The sequence below is a fragment of the Pleurodeles waltl genome, chromosome 9, assembly GCF_031143425.1.
Source record: "Pleurodeles waltl isolate 20211129_DDA chromosome 9, aPleWal1.hap1.20221129, whole genome shotgun sequence".
NCBI classification, from domain to species: Eukaryota; Metazoa; Chordata; class Amphibia; order Caudata; family Salamandridae; genus Pleurodeles; species Pleurodeles waltl.
This window is the reverse complement of record NC_090448.1, coordinates 867,207,639-867,224,813: the sequence shown is the minus strand read 5'-3', so window position 1 is coordinate 867,224,813 and position 17,175 is coordinate 867,207,639. Positions and strand designations below refer to the sequence as shown.

General features: G+C 43.4%; 1 protein-coding gene across 7 annotated transcripts in view; it reads right to left on the bottom strand.

The window, feature by feature from the left end:
* ZC3H14 (zinc finger CCCH-type containing 14) overlaps positions 1-17,175 on the bottom strand; it is a 223,213-nt gene that overhangs the window by 2,402 nt on the left and 203,636 nt on the right. For all 7 annotated transcript variants that reach the window (XM_069208142.1, XM_069208145.1, XM_069208146.1 and 4 more), the window contains 2 exons: positions 10,681-10,928; positions 10,109-10,197 (listed from right to left, as the gene is read on the bottom strand). In XM_069208142.1, the coding sequence (XP_069064243.1) occupies positions 10,109-10,197; positions 10,681-10,928 (337 nt within the window). The remainder of the gene's footprint in view (positions 1-10,108; positions 10,198-10,680; positions 10,929-17,175) is intronic.

Sequence of the window (17,175 nt, the reverse complement as noted above, 5' to 3'; positions counted from 1 at the left end):
TTGAACAAACTACAAACACTAAGCATGTCTGGTATAGGAAGTGCAGGTCAGAAGAAAAGCTTTATTTTTTTTTAGGATCTACTCTGTGTGCAAAAAAACACATTAAAACCTTGTGACCCAATGATCTTTTTTCCTCACAATTCTGTGCCCCAAGAGAAAGCAGTGTGTGTTTTTTCCGTTGGTAAATGTAGTGTCCAGCTCTTCGCAGAAGCATAGGTTTTTGTGCCTGCCCCAGCGAAGAGCCAGACACTGGATCATTTCGTAGCCTAACCAAAAAATCCAAACAGCCTATTGCTAAAACCTTAGTTTTTATCTGAGACCTGTTTAATACTTGTACTACAAGTCTGTAATAACAGTGACCAAACTGAAATTTATTTGGGTTCTTTCCTTGCATACCACCCAGAAGCCACTGAGCGTTCCCCATCTTCTATCCCTGTGGAAGAAAAGTCTGGAACCACTGAAAGGGTTCAGAAAGATAGTGACAAGCTGCCTGCAAAAGAAAAACGTTTAAGAAGCAATATTTCAGAAGGCTGACTGCAAACTCAAATAGCTTTTGTTTTTCACTTTCTCCAATTTACTTTATTAGTTGAGCGGGACTAACTTCTATGCCGCTGGCTGTTATGGTGCAGCTACCTCTTGAAGAGGGTTTGGGATTGAATGAAAAGTGCGGTACTAATGTATTGCAGTAGCGGCTGCTTTTAAGATAATCAAAGTCCTCGTGGTCAAAAGAAACCTCTGGCTTCCATGTAGCCTACAGCCTATGTACAATGGTTTAAGAGGATAGGAGAAAGCTGCACATAGAGTAGTGATATAACAGTGGTCATCAGTTTTGTCAGGCACCTCACCCTGCGGCCACTTGTAGTGGGGACGAAGTGCACACCATAAATATACACTACATAGAGGGGCTTTTGCTCAGCAGGCTTCATACATCCGTCTGCTGAACTGCCATTCACTCTGTGCTTCCGCCTACCACAGCATATAGCTAGGGACAATGGCCCAGCACACATCACTCATTGGCTCCCTTCAATTTTGCTGACTGCACAAAACTTATGCACATTCTTCAAATCCGCCTAAAAATACTTAATTTCTCTTCAGATCTTTTGAAGTGTACTTTTTAAAGTGTTTTGTTTATATCTTACCTTAAAAACGACTTTTTATTTTGCCTGTACTTCAGGTGCCCAGTTAGGTGGTAATTTATTTCCTATGCCCTCTTTAGGGTAGAGCGTGCAAGCGCTCTCGCCTGTTGTAATCTCACTGTGAGCTTTTACCCATGACCACTACTGCTATTCATTCTTTGTTGTGTTTGTCTTCAATGCTTAATTTTTATATTTTGCATTTTGTGAAATGTCCATCATTTGTGTGCTGAATTCCCTCCCATGCGATTTCATTAAGTGAACATCTTTGTTGGCCATCACACTACGTCACGCTTTCTCCTGTTACAGCATGTGATGGCCCCTCCTCTGGTTTCGGTTTGCCTTTCATCCCAGCCGCGATCCTTTCTAGACATTCAGGCAGGGAGTTAATTTGCTCTCGCTCTCACGCTCATGGCGGCCGTGGCGCTTTGATTTGACTTGCTAATATCAGCTCTTTTAATTTTAGTTTTCAATTTATGTGGCAAGAAAAGTCCAGTTAGGAATATACAATGCTAATAGCTCTAACTCGAGCAAACATGAGACCCATTACATTGCAAATGCTTGTTAATGATGCTGTTAGTGTTTAAGTGACATTGTAGCTGCCTGCAAGTTGAGTCTGTCGTTTGGTGATGGTTTCTTCTAGTCACCATCACATAAAATAATAGTAACATGCACAGTACAACTGATATGCAGCTTCTTTTTTTTTTTTTAGAAAGGGATTTGTAATCTGTCATAAAACTTACACCTAATTGAGCTTTTTTTTTTTTTACATTTAAAAGTTTTATTGTAAGCTATGTGACCTAATTTAGTGGTTTCATAACACAAGGACAACCCTGTAATCCCTAGGGACCTGGGTAAATTAGTAATTTCAGAAGAACATTGGTCCGTAAGGTAGTATTTTTGTTCATCAATCTATAAGGAGGAAATCTATTGTGAAATAATATTTTTAATACGCCACAATTACAAAACAAAGTGTATATGTACAGTAGGGTGCAAAACTTGCTAGGTGCCCCGACAAAAGTGATATGAATGTGCAATATGTGTATCACACTATACAGCAATTGTGCACAGCCTATGTCTCATGAATAGTATTAGTTAAGCAGGTCTGCACACTCTAGTCGACAGCGTTTTAATCCACAGCTAATGCAGGATCATCATCAGGATTTGAATTACAGTAAAACAGAGGTAGTGAAAAATAAAAATCCACATTTTTAATGTTCAGTTCACAATAAATAACAGTTATATCAGAGACAAAATCAAGAGATCAGGCTGGGTCACAGAGATCCAACCATACACAACGTCGAATCTTAAATATTTAATTAATTAATCGTCCTAGGCACTTCAGGTAGACGCAGGACCCGGGATTAGCGTCTGGGCAACAAAACCGTAAGGCCAATTGATCCCAGCACCTGGCATAAATGTTTTTTTTTTGGAGGGGCATATTGTGAAGATGACATCCACCATTTCAGGACCAGTTAATTTAGCTGCTCAATCATCATGCATGTGGGAATGGACTGCAGAGAAGACACTGCCTTGTTGCTGAAACTAGTGATCCTCATGAAGTGGCAGGCTAATCAGAAGACAGATGTTCATTCTCAAGAGTTTCGGAAGCCACACTCTTCTTACTGAATCCGGGGCCACTAGGAAGAGGCAGGCAGGTATACAGGAGTTTCTTTTTTAATTCCAGCAGGAATGCATTGCCTAATAAGTGCTCTTTAGGAAACTCCAACAAATTGTTGACACTCCATGTTCTTGATGACGGGGAAAATAACTAGCCAGGGTTATCTCACTGGCAGAAGACACCGTGTACAACTTCGGGAAGTAGACACCACTTATGATCTGCCAGACGACGTCTGCTCAGTTCGTCCAAGCTTGTATTCAGGTACACTGCCAAGTTATTGGTGTTCAGAAAGGTGCCCTGATGCTCCAAGTACCTCCTAAGATGCAGTCTCCTAGCAAAGGACCCAGAACCCCATTCTATCCTCCTTGTTGCAATATCACATGGCGTTGATGTTGTCCATGAGAACATGCATCGGCCATCCCTTGACAGATGGCAGGAAGGACTTCAGAGCCAGACAAATGGTCCCCAGGTCTAGCAGATTCCTCTCTAGCAGAGGTCAAGCTCCACATTAGAGTTCTCAATCTCTACCTCCTCCAGTTAACCTCCACAACCCAGCAGTGATGTGCCTGTCACCGCTATCAGCTCTGGGTGGGGAAGGGAGAGGGGCCTGCTAATGGTCATACTGTGTTTGATCAGCCACCACTGCAATCTTGAGCTGCCTCCTCCAAGACCTCTATGGTGTTGGAAAGGCTTAATTGATGCTGGGACCACTGGAATGTGAAGTTTCAATGCAGAGCACACATGTGCCACCTGGCATACTTTTTTATTATTGGTGTTTACAAACAATAAAAGGCAATCGAAAATCATAATACATTAGTCTTGTACAGGGCAGCAGGCCAACTGGCATGGCTGGATGAGGACAAGGCACGAGGCTGGGGCCAGGAAGCCTCACAGCCACTCTCACCTTGATCCATAATCAAGTCTGAAACATCAGGATCATTGTCTGAATATGCTGGACTTGCTGAGGAGGAAAAGTCCAGAAACTTCACTGTGGTCCAGGAGAGCTCCAATGAATGGAAGCATCTGCAAAGTAATCATGTGGGACTTGCGCTCATTTATAGTGAACTTCAGTGATGTAAGAATTCTGCAATTGTCTGGAGGTGGTCCTGATTGACTGCGGCGAGCCAGACTTCAGCAGTCAGTCTAAAAGGTATGGGAATATAAGGACTACCAACATCCAAAGATGGGCAGTGGGCACTGCCATCACTTTTGTGAACAACCTGAGGTGCTAGGGAGGCTGAAGGGAAGCACGGCAAATTAAAAATGTTCCTTGCCCTCCTTAAGCAATAGATAATGCTTGCTGAATTGCAAGATGGCTATATGAAAATGCCCATCCTTCAAGTCCAAGGAAATCACCTGTCGGTAGTCCAGAGCAGAGAAGATCAGGGCACACATGAGCATTTCAAATTTGTTCTTCTGCAGGAAGTCATTCAGAGGTCGTAGTTCAAGGATAGGCCTGACCCCCACCATCCTTTTTCGGAACAAGAAAATAGAGAAAGTAATTTTCTCAGAGTCCAGTGGCCTTTTTTTTGGCACCCTTGGGAGCAACAATGTACCTCCTGTAGCAGCATGGATGGATGCTTCTTCCAAATTTGTACTGGTGAGCACAATGAAACACTACTATAAATAAGGACCTCTCTTTCATTGGTAGCTCAAGCACTGTCCCATAAGAGGCATCAAGACCAGTGGTGTTCTATAAATCAAACTATAAGGCATCATCAGTACAACGAGGGAGTAGTACACATCCCCTTCACAACCATCATCATCATCATCATCATCATCATTAGTGCCCAGGGGTGCACCCTGCCGTAACATCTGATCGGAACCATAAAGCTAATGGAGCTGTAGTAGAGACAGAGGATTAGAATCAGAGAGAATGAAAACGGACTGCACCCTTGTAATCTTTTGGCCAACATAGTTCGAGCTCGGGCCAATATTGGTTTGGGATCAAACATAGGTGTCAACATTGGATCATCTTGTAGCACCTGTGTCATCAGTACAGGTGTCGGGAGCTGTGGTGTATCATGTGGCTGGAGAGGAAGTCTGTACCAGAGTCATAGGCCAAGTAATGGGCTGCAAGGAGACAGATGGTGCCAGGAAACGACCTACCATTATTACCAAGACTGGAGGCCCCTGAGTGAAAATTTGCCTTCTCTTTAGAATAAGAACACCAGGAATGGGGCGTTATAGTTCTGCTTTCTCAGATTTGCAGTTGGACTTTCTGGAGGCATTTGAGTACGAAGCTAAAAAGTTGCAGGGATGGCCCCAGTACAGTCAACTGTTAGCCAGACATGGAGGGGAAGGCGTGGAGGGTGCAAATACTGTGGAGTGGTTAAGAAACTACTTTGAGAGGCACTGCACCTCAGAGTGACAGTAAACAAGAGTTACCAGTTAAGGTTTCTCACAATGTACTAAAATCATATGTGGGAAATTTGAGGACAAGCGGATGAATAATGCATCCATGTAAAGTATCTATATAAATGTGTAGGATGTGTCATAATATACAAGCAAGGTGTCTTTTGACTAATTGGGCTTTGTGAGATAACAGAAACTATGCTGGGGTTGGTGTGCAGACACAATCAGTGCACGATGAATAAGAGGTTGTGACAGTTTTGCCTTCACAACATGATGGCGTAATCATCCCGGGAGAAGCATACTGAGGGCCTCATAATGGGTTTGGCAGATAGCCAAACTCAAACCTTGCGAGACCACCTGTGCGGTCGAAACACCGCCAGCCCTATTTGGAGTTCACTGCAGGGCCGGCGGGGGGAAATGCTGCGGTGAACAGGTCCTTAACATTGCAGCTGGCTCGTAATCGAGCCAGCGGCACTGAGGCAGTGCGGCGGATACAGCAGCACCCGTTGCGCATTCGGGCAGTGGAATGCGCGACAGGGCTGTGCTTGGGGGCCCCTACACTGCCCATGCCAAGTTCATAGGCAGTGCAGGGGCCCCCAGGAGGCTCTCGACACCTCCATTCCGCCAGCCTTTCCATGGTGGTGGAACCGCCATGAAAAGGCTAGCTGTATGGGGACTCGTAATCCGTAACGCTGTGCTCTGCAAGCAGCGCTGCTCTGGTGGATTACAACCGCCGGGGACCGCCAGACTGCTGGCTGGCGGCAACCTGGCAGTGTTGACAGTCCGACCATAGCGGCTCTGCCACAATCGTAATGTGGTGATTGGACTGACCGCCAGACTCATAATGAGGGCCTGATTCTCTATAAGGCTTTGGTGGTTTCTAATCTCTTACGGGGAAATGCATTCAAAATCTGCTACTTTCTTTTGCAATCAGTTGGCTCTCATAATTCATCCCTGGAACCCTTCTTCACTTTCTGCTACAGCATATTCTGGCACCATCTTGTCTAGGTAGCAAATGTTTTTTGGATTTACTATTAAGTACCTTTGCTAAACTTGAATGCTGTTTCCTTTTAAATGACAACGGCATGAACGCTCGAGGAGCTTCGAGCAAACATCATCTTAGTGTTTGCCCACCCCACAAATCCTACTTGACTACACATTAAAACAGCTCAGAGTTGTCTTTTATTGTCTGCTTGATTGTAGTTCAACATCTTATAGCAACAAACTTTAGTCCATTTCCATACTGATTTTTTACCAATATTCCAGGGTTCCAATGGTTTAGTTAAACGAGGTGACAGAAAAAGAAATCTGAAAACAAATTGTGTGCCATGCATTTTGTGCTGTTCATTTCTCCAACGTCTCTCTTTCACTTCCACTTTTGGGTAACTCACAAAAAAAGAAATCAAGAGTTGGAGGGGCTTGCACTTATTGTCTCTATTTGTCAGTGTAAAAGAAGGAAAGTAATTTTTGGTAGTTCTGTTTTTTGCAGATAATGTCCAAAAACGATGCCGCTTTGTCCAGAAGCCACTGGCACCGCTTTTCCCCACTGTTTCTTATAAGCTTTATGTATGGAAGTTTCAGTGCAAAAACATAGCACCAAAACAATTATTACCTGTAACCAGGTGACTGAAGGCACACCGGCTCAAATACAACAGTATCACTGTGCCAACATTTGTAACCTGCACACATTGGCAACTGACAGGTTTTCCGGCCCTTGTTACACATTTAAAAGCTTTGTGCCCCCCCCGCCCCCAAAGCGACCGCCCTCACCTCTAGCCAGGTATCCACTGAGCCGTGCCCCAAGGCTTTGGGGTCTATGTTCTCTGCGGCCCGCCAGAGGCCCCATACCTCCTCAAACGTTTCTGGGTATCCCAGGCATGGTATACCAATTTTTCAGCCATCATGCACCAGTCCAAATTTACTTTCCAGGCCCTCAGAAATGGGATCCTATCCTGCCCCCGATATTTGATCATGTCTCTCCGGTCAACCATCAAGTGGCATTGTACAACAAGAGGCTTTTTAGCACTGTTAAGAGCCCCTGCAACAATTACAATCTGAGTTGAGGGTTGTGATTATGTCCAACTGTTTTGGCAAGGGCCTATTAGGCTTGGAATAAAATAACTTGTTCAGGGAAGGTAAAGAATAAGGCTATGGCCATAACTCAGAGGTCACCTTGAGCCAATATGGCTGATGAAGCACCTGAGATATTTCCAAGAACCTTGACAGAAGGATGGACTACACAGCTATGGTCAGCAAAAAAAACAGAAATTCAACTTTTTTTGCTGCAATCCCTAAATAGGGTCATCTAATAAGCCATCAAATTTTGCTTTGAATTATCTCCTCATCTGGATTGTCCATCTCTCCAACAGCTACTTGGGCTGGACCTCCAAAGAGGGTGAAGATAGAAAATTAGTTTTTGACAGTCTAAATGGTTGTAGTCTCCGCAAGTAGGAACAGGACTTTAGAACATGTTATCAAATCTTTAAAAGACTTTGGGAGGCACAGCAAAAAGCTTTCTGTAGGTGCTGACGTCACAAAAGAATAACATCTTTAAAAGATTTTGGCAGCAAGAGGAATCTTGGCTGACCATGAGATGATCACAGCCTAAGAGCCTAAATGACTCCCCAGAATCTAAAATCTAGACCTGTGCTTCACTGGAGGTGGAAACTAAATGGAGCATGATAATGGCCACTGAGGAATGTATGAATAAATCCCTATTAGTGTTGGGGTGTGCAGAGTCTCAAATTAATTTCTAACATAGCACCTGTATGCAAGACAGGGTTTGATTTGAGCAATTTGGCAGCCAGATTGTAGGCACTTTGATTTAGATGTGTGTCTGCATCAATGAGAATGAATCTCACAGTCTGATAAGGAGCTTCTGTCATACTTTTTCTGCTGTGTAAATTCACCCTCAGATTTCTGAAGCAGGACAGCCAGTGTTCACCAGTGTTGCTGACCAATAGATATTTGGGAGATAGCACAGAACAGAAAGCCAAACAGGAAGCACAATTTAAGAAACCTGCTTTGTTGAGAGACTGAAGAGAGAGTCAAAGACCGTGCAGGCAGACCAAGACAGTTATGTTTCGGAATAATAATAAGCATCTATTGAACGCCAATCATCAGCAGGCTATGTGGAGGCAAGCTGTAAGCCCCCAGAAGAAGAGCTAAAAAAGGGAAACTAGCTGACTGAGGGTGTGGAGAGCCACATCATGCATAAGGATGCTGAGCCTGTGGTGTACATCTAGATTTGCAAAGGTGTTGAGACCATTTCACTGAAGAGGTGTTCTAGTACTCAAACTCCATCTAGGGCATTCCACGGGTATGGAGGAAGGGGGGTTTCATTTGTCAGTGTTGATATTCACATTCTTGAGTTACAAATCGCTTAACTTTTCACTAATGTATTCAAACTATAAATGCTTCTCTATGACTGAACCAAACCGATTCACACAATGTGAATCAAAGAGCAGCCACAGTAAAGGTGCCCGCAATATATTTATTCCTTAAATAACTGTCATTTAAAAGAGAAATGGGCCTAATGATGGAAACTGCATCTCCCAAATTGTAAGACCAATTGCAGATAATCCATAGACGTTACAAAGAATGGGTGCATAGTTTCTACAAGTGCCATGTCACAAGATTTAGGAATCAAAGAACTAGAAAAGAGGGAGGAGGCCAGACAGGCAAAATTAAATTCCCACAGGGAAGAGAAACTGCAAGAATGACAGACTATAACACAAAGGTAAAATGGGACTTTTAATAATTAGCACCGAATGGAAACAAATCCTAAAACAAAAATGCCTCCAGCATAAAGGGGGGAAAGAAATGAAAAAAATAAAAGTCAATTTGTACAGGAATGTTACAAGAATGTTCAGTGTAACAACTAAAAGGCAGACAACTGGACTAAGTTGATCACATTGTATTACATTTATAATTCATAGTTTTAGTCTAGGAAAAGAATACAAGGACAATTAGTGTTTTGCTAAGGATTTGAGGCCAGTGTAGCTCTTTCCCTTTTTTGAGTGAACAATATCCACTGTAAAGGTGAAAACCATGTCCGTAAAGGCTCAGAGTGTCATACAAATACACATGTTTCTAGCATCTAAGCATATCACTGCAACTGGAGTGCTAGGAGTACCATCTAGCTAATGCTTCCAGCAGTTAAATATTAAGATGTAGGGCCTGATTTACATTTCGGCGGACGGGTTACTCCGTCACAACTATAAATCCCATATTAAATAATGGGATTTATATTTCGGTGGACAGGATAGCCGCCATCGTTGCGACGGAGTAACCTATCAGCCGAAATCTAAATCAGGCCCTTAGTCATTTAGCAGCCATTTGGTGCCTGCTGCCTGTCTTTGATCACCTGTCTGGGCTGGGTGACAGCTGGGCTTTGTGTATTCCTCCTACCAGTCACAAATAATGGGAGCTTAGGTGTCACCTGATGGGCCTTAATGGGCCATCTTGGGCACAATGGAAGGGAGGAGCTGGGCACAGCCTCACTTACATCTGAATAGGCTGTGTTCTGTCCACACACGAAGGGCTGCTTAACCCTCCTATTTTGAGCCTGGAGCTTGGACAGAAAGGGTAGATCAGTGCACTTCAAAGGCCAGTCTTCGAAGTCTTCCCCACTTCAAAGGCCTAACTTCTATAAGTACTGGACCTTTCAATCCACCACTTCAGTATACTTCTGGACCTTTGGATACTCTGCCAGGAAGAAGGACTGCTGTGCTGCTGAAGACATGCAACTCTGCTGGACTGCTGTTTTCTGGATTCCTGCTATTCTGTGCTGACCTGCGTCTGCTGTCCTCTTGTCTGGGTACCATCTATCTAATGTTTCCAGCAGTTAAATATTAACAGATTGAGGACATCTTAGTACAGCAATAAGACTGCTTTTGCTGAATTTCAGGAGGTTGAAATACTCCATAGTGAAGTTAGGTTGAACCAGAACCAACTACTGGAAACACAAGAAAATATATTGAGCTATACAGCTTCCTACCTTTGGGTGGTAAAAGGGACATTCCATTTTCTTACAGGCTGGGAAGAATTTGCACTGCTGAGCTGCTGATGAGGAAGCTGGTGCTAGAACTGAAAAAACACATTTAAACATTACAGGGAAACATCAGAGCTGTCATACTTCTTATAACGAGGTCCTCACTGATAAAGATACCAGGTGTTCAGGATTATGAAATCACACATGCAAGCAAAGAACTTCAGCAATTGCAGAATTATGCTTCCCAGAAGTGAAATGGGGTACAGCTTGACCCTTTAGGACAGTTGGTAACTCATTACCATCACACAACAGAGAGAGAATCATGCCTATCACCACATGCAGGGAAAGTCAGCAATTCAAAGTTCTACAAGCACTGATAACTTACTGTTAATAAAAAGGAGGTAACTATACATTGTTGTAATGCAACCTTGGAGACTAATTTCCCACTGGAAGGATAAGGAATTATTTTAATGTAAAAGTGATGTGCACCATTAGAGAGACTGAGAATCATATTCTCAGAAAATAGATGGCCATTTTATAAACGTTCACCAATAAAATTGAAAATCTGGCAGACTTACTTTTCTTAGGCAGGAGCATGGGATTTAGTTGGCTTCCATGCATGTAAGGACAATCTTCTTTGGTACAGTGGGTGTCATATCGGCAGTAAGCAACATGGCATACAGGAGCTGTGACCTCAGATGGCTGCACCGGCTGCCGCCGGCTGGCGTGTGTGTAAGGGCAATCGGGTTTGGTACACTTGGCATCGTATTTACAGTTTGGATGAATAAACAAACATTTCTCTGCAAACTTGCATTTGGGGAATGCCCTGGAAAAGTAAGCCAAACGTATTTAGTTATTGAGTGCTACAAACAGCAGGTCACTATAAATAGACAATATACATTAGTTGAGAGGTCAGGGAGGAAAGTGGGACGAAGGGGGAATCAGAGTGTTAACTGCATGACTATGCCGTACCATACTTCCTCTGATAATGACTACCAAAATATCCTGAAGATGCAAAGAGCAAATAGCAGTCACCATTCGGGCTCTAAGGACTGATGCCCAGGTTTAGGATATAAAATTATAAAAGAGCTGTCTTTACTAACGCTTCCACCTTTACTTTTCACCACTGTATTCCCCCTGCATGTGCTTCTCAAAAACAACATGTTGTCCGCTGGACAACACAGTAATTGTGAGGACAGGTGGGTCACTGAGGATTTGTGAGGACCAGCATGGACACAGGCTGCCCTGCTCTTCGATCTGCTGCACCCCATTCATTTTGATGTGGATTTTGAGCAGTTGTTGGAAATAGCCCTTTCTGCATGGCCATCCCCAAATATTTTGCCTTCTTCATCCCCTTTTTGCTGAATTCGTTTTTGTTGGCTTTAGGACTCTGGGCACTTTACCATTGCTAACAGTGCTAGAGTGCATGTGCTCTCTCTTATAACATGGTAACATTGGCATATACCCAATTAGCATGTTTAATTTACTTTCAAGTCCCTAGTAAAGTGCACTATATGTGCCCAGGGCCTGTAAATTAAATGCTATTACTGAGCCTGTAGCACTGACTGTACCAAGCACTTAAGCAGCTCTTTAAACATGTCTCAGGCCTGCCACTGCAGAGCCTGTGTGTGTAGTTTTAAACTGCCATTTTGGATCTGACTAACGGTTTGGTCAGGCCTGGCCTGGCAAAGTAATACTTTTGTAAGGTCCAAACCTTCATTTTTTAATACACATACACCACCCCTAAGGTAGGCCCTATGCAGCCCCAAGAACATGGTGCAGTGTATTTTAAACGGTTGGACATGTACTTATAAGTTTTATATGCCCGTGTGGTGAAAAACTCGTAAAATTGTTTTTCACCACTTCAAGACCTATCTCTCGCATAGTTTAACATTGGGATTACCTGATTACATCTTACAAGTGTAATTCACAAAATGGAAGTGATAGACTTTTAGAGTTTGGTGTCTCTGGAATCACAGTTTAAAATCCTAACTTATGGTGAAGTCTGATTTTAAACTGAAATTCGTAAAATGACACTTTTAGAAAGATGTAATTTTCTTACTTTTACTTTAGCCGCTTGGTGTCTGCTGCCTGTTTCTGCTCACATCTTGAAACTAGCACATTGTCTTCCAAACCAGCACAACAATGCTTTTCTCGGTGCAAAGTCCTCGGATCTCCATCAACGGCAGCCTTGACAATTAAACTCTGCATCGCAAACCCTGCGCTTATCGGAACCGACAAATCGCCTGGACTGTATAAAGCACCCTCGACATTGGTCTCTGCATTGCAAGCCTGGCGCCTGGCTCCTCGACACTGAGACATCAGGAATATGCACCGCTCCCTCATCACATCGGCGCATCGCTGCTGTTGTGTGGAGGAAATCCACCTGTCCCCTCTACTTTGTGGTTCGTAACGGACATATCACTCCACAACTAGGATTTAAGGTACTTTGGTTCAGCAGGTCCAACTGGGTCCCTGCAGTCGGCCCACATTCCATCGCGGTTGGCCTGAACTTTTGACTTTTTCCTGGTCCAGCGCAACCAGCTATTCCCAGTTGGCACTTTTGTCTTCCAAGTGCTATTTTACAGTTTATTCTTTCAAATTTGTCACTCAAGTTCTATTTATTGTATTTTTGTCGTTTTGGTCTTGTTTCTTTAATTAAATTAAGTTCTACTTTTCTAACCTGGTGTGGGGTCCTCTTTGTGTGGTGTTTTCACTATTTTACCGTTTGAAGTGTTGCGAAAATACTTTGAACACCTGCTCTGTGCCAAAATACTAGAGGTTAAGAACAGGTTATTTTGTGGTTTCCTGTGCCTTACCCTGAAAAGAATTGTGGTTACTGCTTTACCGAGGCTCACACACCAGTCAACCAACAAACCAATTTCTCACAATGGTGATCAGAGAAAAAGGATAAGACTTGCATTTGTGCAGCGTCATACTGTGATTTGGTGTACACTACCATCCTATATCTAAAACCAATTCAAGTAATTTCTCCCTGATAGATCTTTTTGATTTTTCCATAGTTATACTCTCTCTACATGGCTGTTGTGTCTGGTGACCACACCTGCAATGATGGAGTTTGAGCTGGCCAACCTGAAGAGCTACACTGTGGCCCAGCTCAGGAGAGGGGGCTGCCTAAAAAGGCAGATCTCCAAAAGGCATAGAGGAAATGGGCAGAGGCCCACCAGACCCCAACAGGTGATGAGGAGGAAGAGTTGGATGGGGAGGAGGAACAGAAGCAGGACTAACAGGAGGATCTTGGAAGACAGACTCTTGAGGAGGAGGATAACGTACTTCCAGCGACTTGCCAGAATTAAAATGTAATTCAGGACCCTAAATTCGTTCTATTGAGTGTTTTGGTTAGAAATGCCTAGTCAACTGCATTCTCCACATTTACCAAGAGAAGGGTGACCTTGGTTCTCATGAATGATACCTTGTCAACTATGTTAAGAGCCAACCTGATGTTGTCCTCTTATATGCCTGCGTTTGATGAACGCTGACTGAGAAGAAGACACTAAACTGGACCATACTCCCTTCAGCATAGTGGTCAAAATCTTAGAAAAGATTTTCACGTCACTATTTAGGAGGGCTAAATTAGGCATTGGACCCACACGCCTGGGGGTCTTTTCCCAATTTTGCACTTAGGATAAGAAGAGTCCATCATTGATGAAATTACTTCCTCTGCGTCAAGAAAAGTCGCAGATCTTAAACAAGGTGTGTGGCATACTGAAACACCCATATAGGAAAAAGTTACCTATCAGGTCCTGGGACATTATTGTCAGTGTTTTAATGGCCTCTGCCACCACTTCTAGTGTTATTAGGTTTTTCAACGTCTTTATTATATCTGAGTCTATCTCAGGAAAGAAAACTCTTGCCAAGTAGTCAACCTGTAATTGAATGCTACAATGCTCTCTCCCATAAAGAACTGTATAACAGTGTACAAATGTCTCTAAAAGAATCCCAGGTGTGTTGTGTGTAGCTGCCCCTCCTCGTCCGCTATCGTAAGTATATAATACCTATATCTGTGCAGATGGATTTTATGGACTAACAGCCTATCTGCTCTGACCCCTTTCTCATAATATTATTTCTTAGCTCCCAGCAATTTGTAGGCTGCATATTTTGTCAATACCAATTTCTGGCTCTACTTAAAGGTTTTTTGTTTTTCCTGTTTATTTTTTCTTTTTTAACTCCTGTTCGGGATGATTTTCGCCTTGAGCTCTATAAATCGGGCCCTGACCATACATCAGAAAGTTGTGGTGTAGTTGATGAGTCTGCCCAAACTCTCACATTGGTGGCGTCCCATATCATGGCCCATGACACCCCCTCTATTTCATTCTCTTTCAACAACTTGTTTTATATTCCTTTTAAGGACAAGGGCCCAAAGCAATCCTTGTTCGTTTTCCAAGTCCTGTGTAGTGACACCTCCGGAGAGGAAACAAGTATAGCTACTGTCACTATTACGCAGTCGGAGAAGACCTGTGTACCCATTACAGAAGTTCCAACCCAAGAATATACACACAGGGAGACAAAAATGTAGTCGATTTGTGAGTTTGATCTATGAATGTTAGAGTGAAATGTGAACTCCCATTCTCCCATCTGTTGTGACATCCAGGTCATCAAGACCCATGACCAATTGAGGGGAGGGGAGTTCTGCCAGAATAGATGTGACCTATCTAAACTAGGTTCCAGAGCTACATTAAAGTCACCCCCAACTATCAAATTGTTGAGTGAATAAAGGGCATATAGAGGAAGAGCCAAGAATAAAACTGCTCTTTACTTTTATTTGGCCCGAAAACCAACACTATTGTCACAGCTTTGTCTATATTTTATTCCATTAATCGGTATTATTCTATTTTCACTATCCCTTGGAATCAAGTTCACACAAAAAAGTGAGGGAGACCATATATGGATTGCAACTCCCTTAGGGCCCGATTTAGATATTGGTGGATGGGTTACTCTGTCACAACGAGGATGGATTTCCCATCCACCAAAATCTAAATTCCATTATATCCGATAGGACTTAGATTTTGGCAGACGGGAAATCCGTCACTGTTGTGACTCTAGTCAGAACATCAGGAGTTATTTTATTCAGGGATGATATGAGCTGAATACTCTGTGGGTGTGGTCTAATTCAAATGAAAGATTTGCAGACTGATTTAAACTACTCATATTGTTTAGTCAAGAGCAGTTGTCACCGTCTTCACCTTTGTCAGTAAGCCATTTGCATCTTTTTTTTCAGATCCTCTAGTCTCACATCTTTTTCGCCCCTTTTGTGGTCCCCTTCAGTTGTTGCTAAGTATAAATGTTCCACTCAGGCCTTAAGCAACAAGCTTATATCAATGGTGTCTGGAGGAAGAAAGCAATGGATGCACCACAGTATGAATACCAAATAGCAGGCCAATCAGTCACAGCAGGTGTAGCACTACAGGTCTCGTATGGGCCAACATACAAGGGGTGATCGGTTCACTGCTCATTGGCGGTCACTGCACTCTCCGGCACTCCTCACAAGGGCTCCCCATCAAATCAGTTATCCTACAGCTTTGTGACATTCTTTAGCTGCATAAGTGAACAGACCTATCCCAAGGATCAATAACCTGACAAAGCTCTCCACAAACACGTCTTGGGACCAACAGCCTCCTCCTTTCAGAGTTCAGAGACCTGGTATAGGTGCTACGAGGTGGACTGCATCCCTCCTCAAGTCCATAATACAGCGATTATTGTTCCAGCAGACTCCGATGACAATAGCAACCCTCCCTGTCCAAGTCTTGGGGTAGGGAGGCCCACTCCGGTGCACTCTGGCCCTTGCGCAATTCATAATGTGCAGCTTTGCCTCTCCGCCCGCATCTGGAGCGGTTTTCTTCCCAGCAGCAGCATCCTGCATCAGAGTCAGGGAAGGCCACTTTGTGGGCCTCTCTTGCTGCCATCTGAAAATCAAAGGTGCCTTTCAGAGGCACCGTCAATCAGTTCCTGCAGCTCAGCTCTAAATTCTAGGGTACTTCCATCTGGTCCAGGTGAAGGCCTCTGGCTCCCCTCTGGGGTTTTAAGCTTGGAGAGGACAAAGTAACATGGGTCCTCTTCAGAACCACTACCCAAATATGTATTTCACTTGAGGAGAAAAGCTTAACAAAGATAGACAAAATATCGGCTAGGCTGGGTAGGTATGGTCAAAATTCATCCCAAGATTTTCTTAATACATGTGTCAAAGCAAAGAACAACTATTCTATGTTCTATTGCTGTATAACGAAAAGAGGAGGCATAGAAGACAGAGCTTGTTGAATGTTTATGGAAATCTGGGTGTAGACGATAACGGAGGACTCCCAAATAGAGCTGATATGTAGATCTTTAAGGAGCTGTTGGCACCACATGGAAGTGGATATTTAGAATTAGTGAAGCATGGCCTTTCCTCCTCCGTCCACTTGCCATCATATGAATTTCTTGAATGGCGTCTGGATTCTTTCAAAGCAGAGCATTCTATCTGACAGGATAGCTGTCAGCTTCTCCATGGCGTATATGTGCCAGACCTTAGACCGCCAAATACCAGTCTACAATGAGGGCCAACATCTGCTTCCTATGCTCAACTAGGGCTAGAAGGACTGCTAGTAGAAAGAGTGAGATTAGCTTCCACATTGGACTAAATTGAGGATATGTGCTCTTTTAAACAGGATGATTCAGTAGAACTACCACTGGGTCCATAGTGAGAGCCACTTTCATGACAGATTTTAAAAGGTTGATAAATGTAGCCAGTAGGGTTTTATCTTGGACAGGTGAACCACAAACGTAGCATAGTGCCCTGCATTTGGCACTGTCTCCAACGTAAGTCATAGGAGCCCACCGTGGATGTGAGTCCAGTGGGTGTCAACTGCTAATGTGTTAATATCTTGAAAGCATTTTCTCTATGCCTTGTGTAGACGGATATCTTCCTTGAGTTATTTCTCCACCTAGCCATGTATTTATGACAAGTCTCACCAGGTAGGCCCGCCAAAGCAGTGTACAGTTTGGTGAGGCCTTTGGTAGGGCAAGCTTGCAATTCAGCTGGAGTCAAATCTTCCATCAAGCATGCATCTATCCCCCGT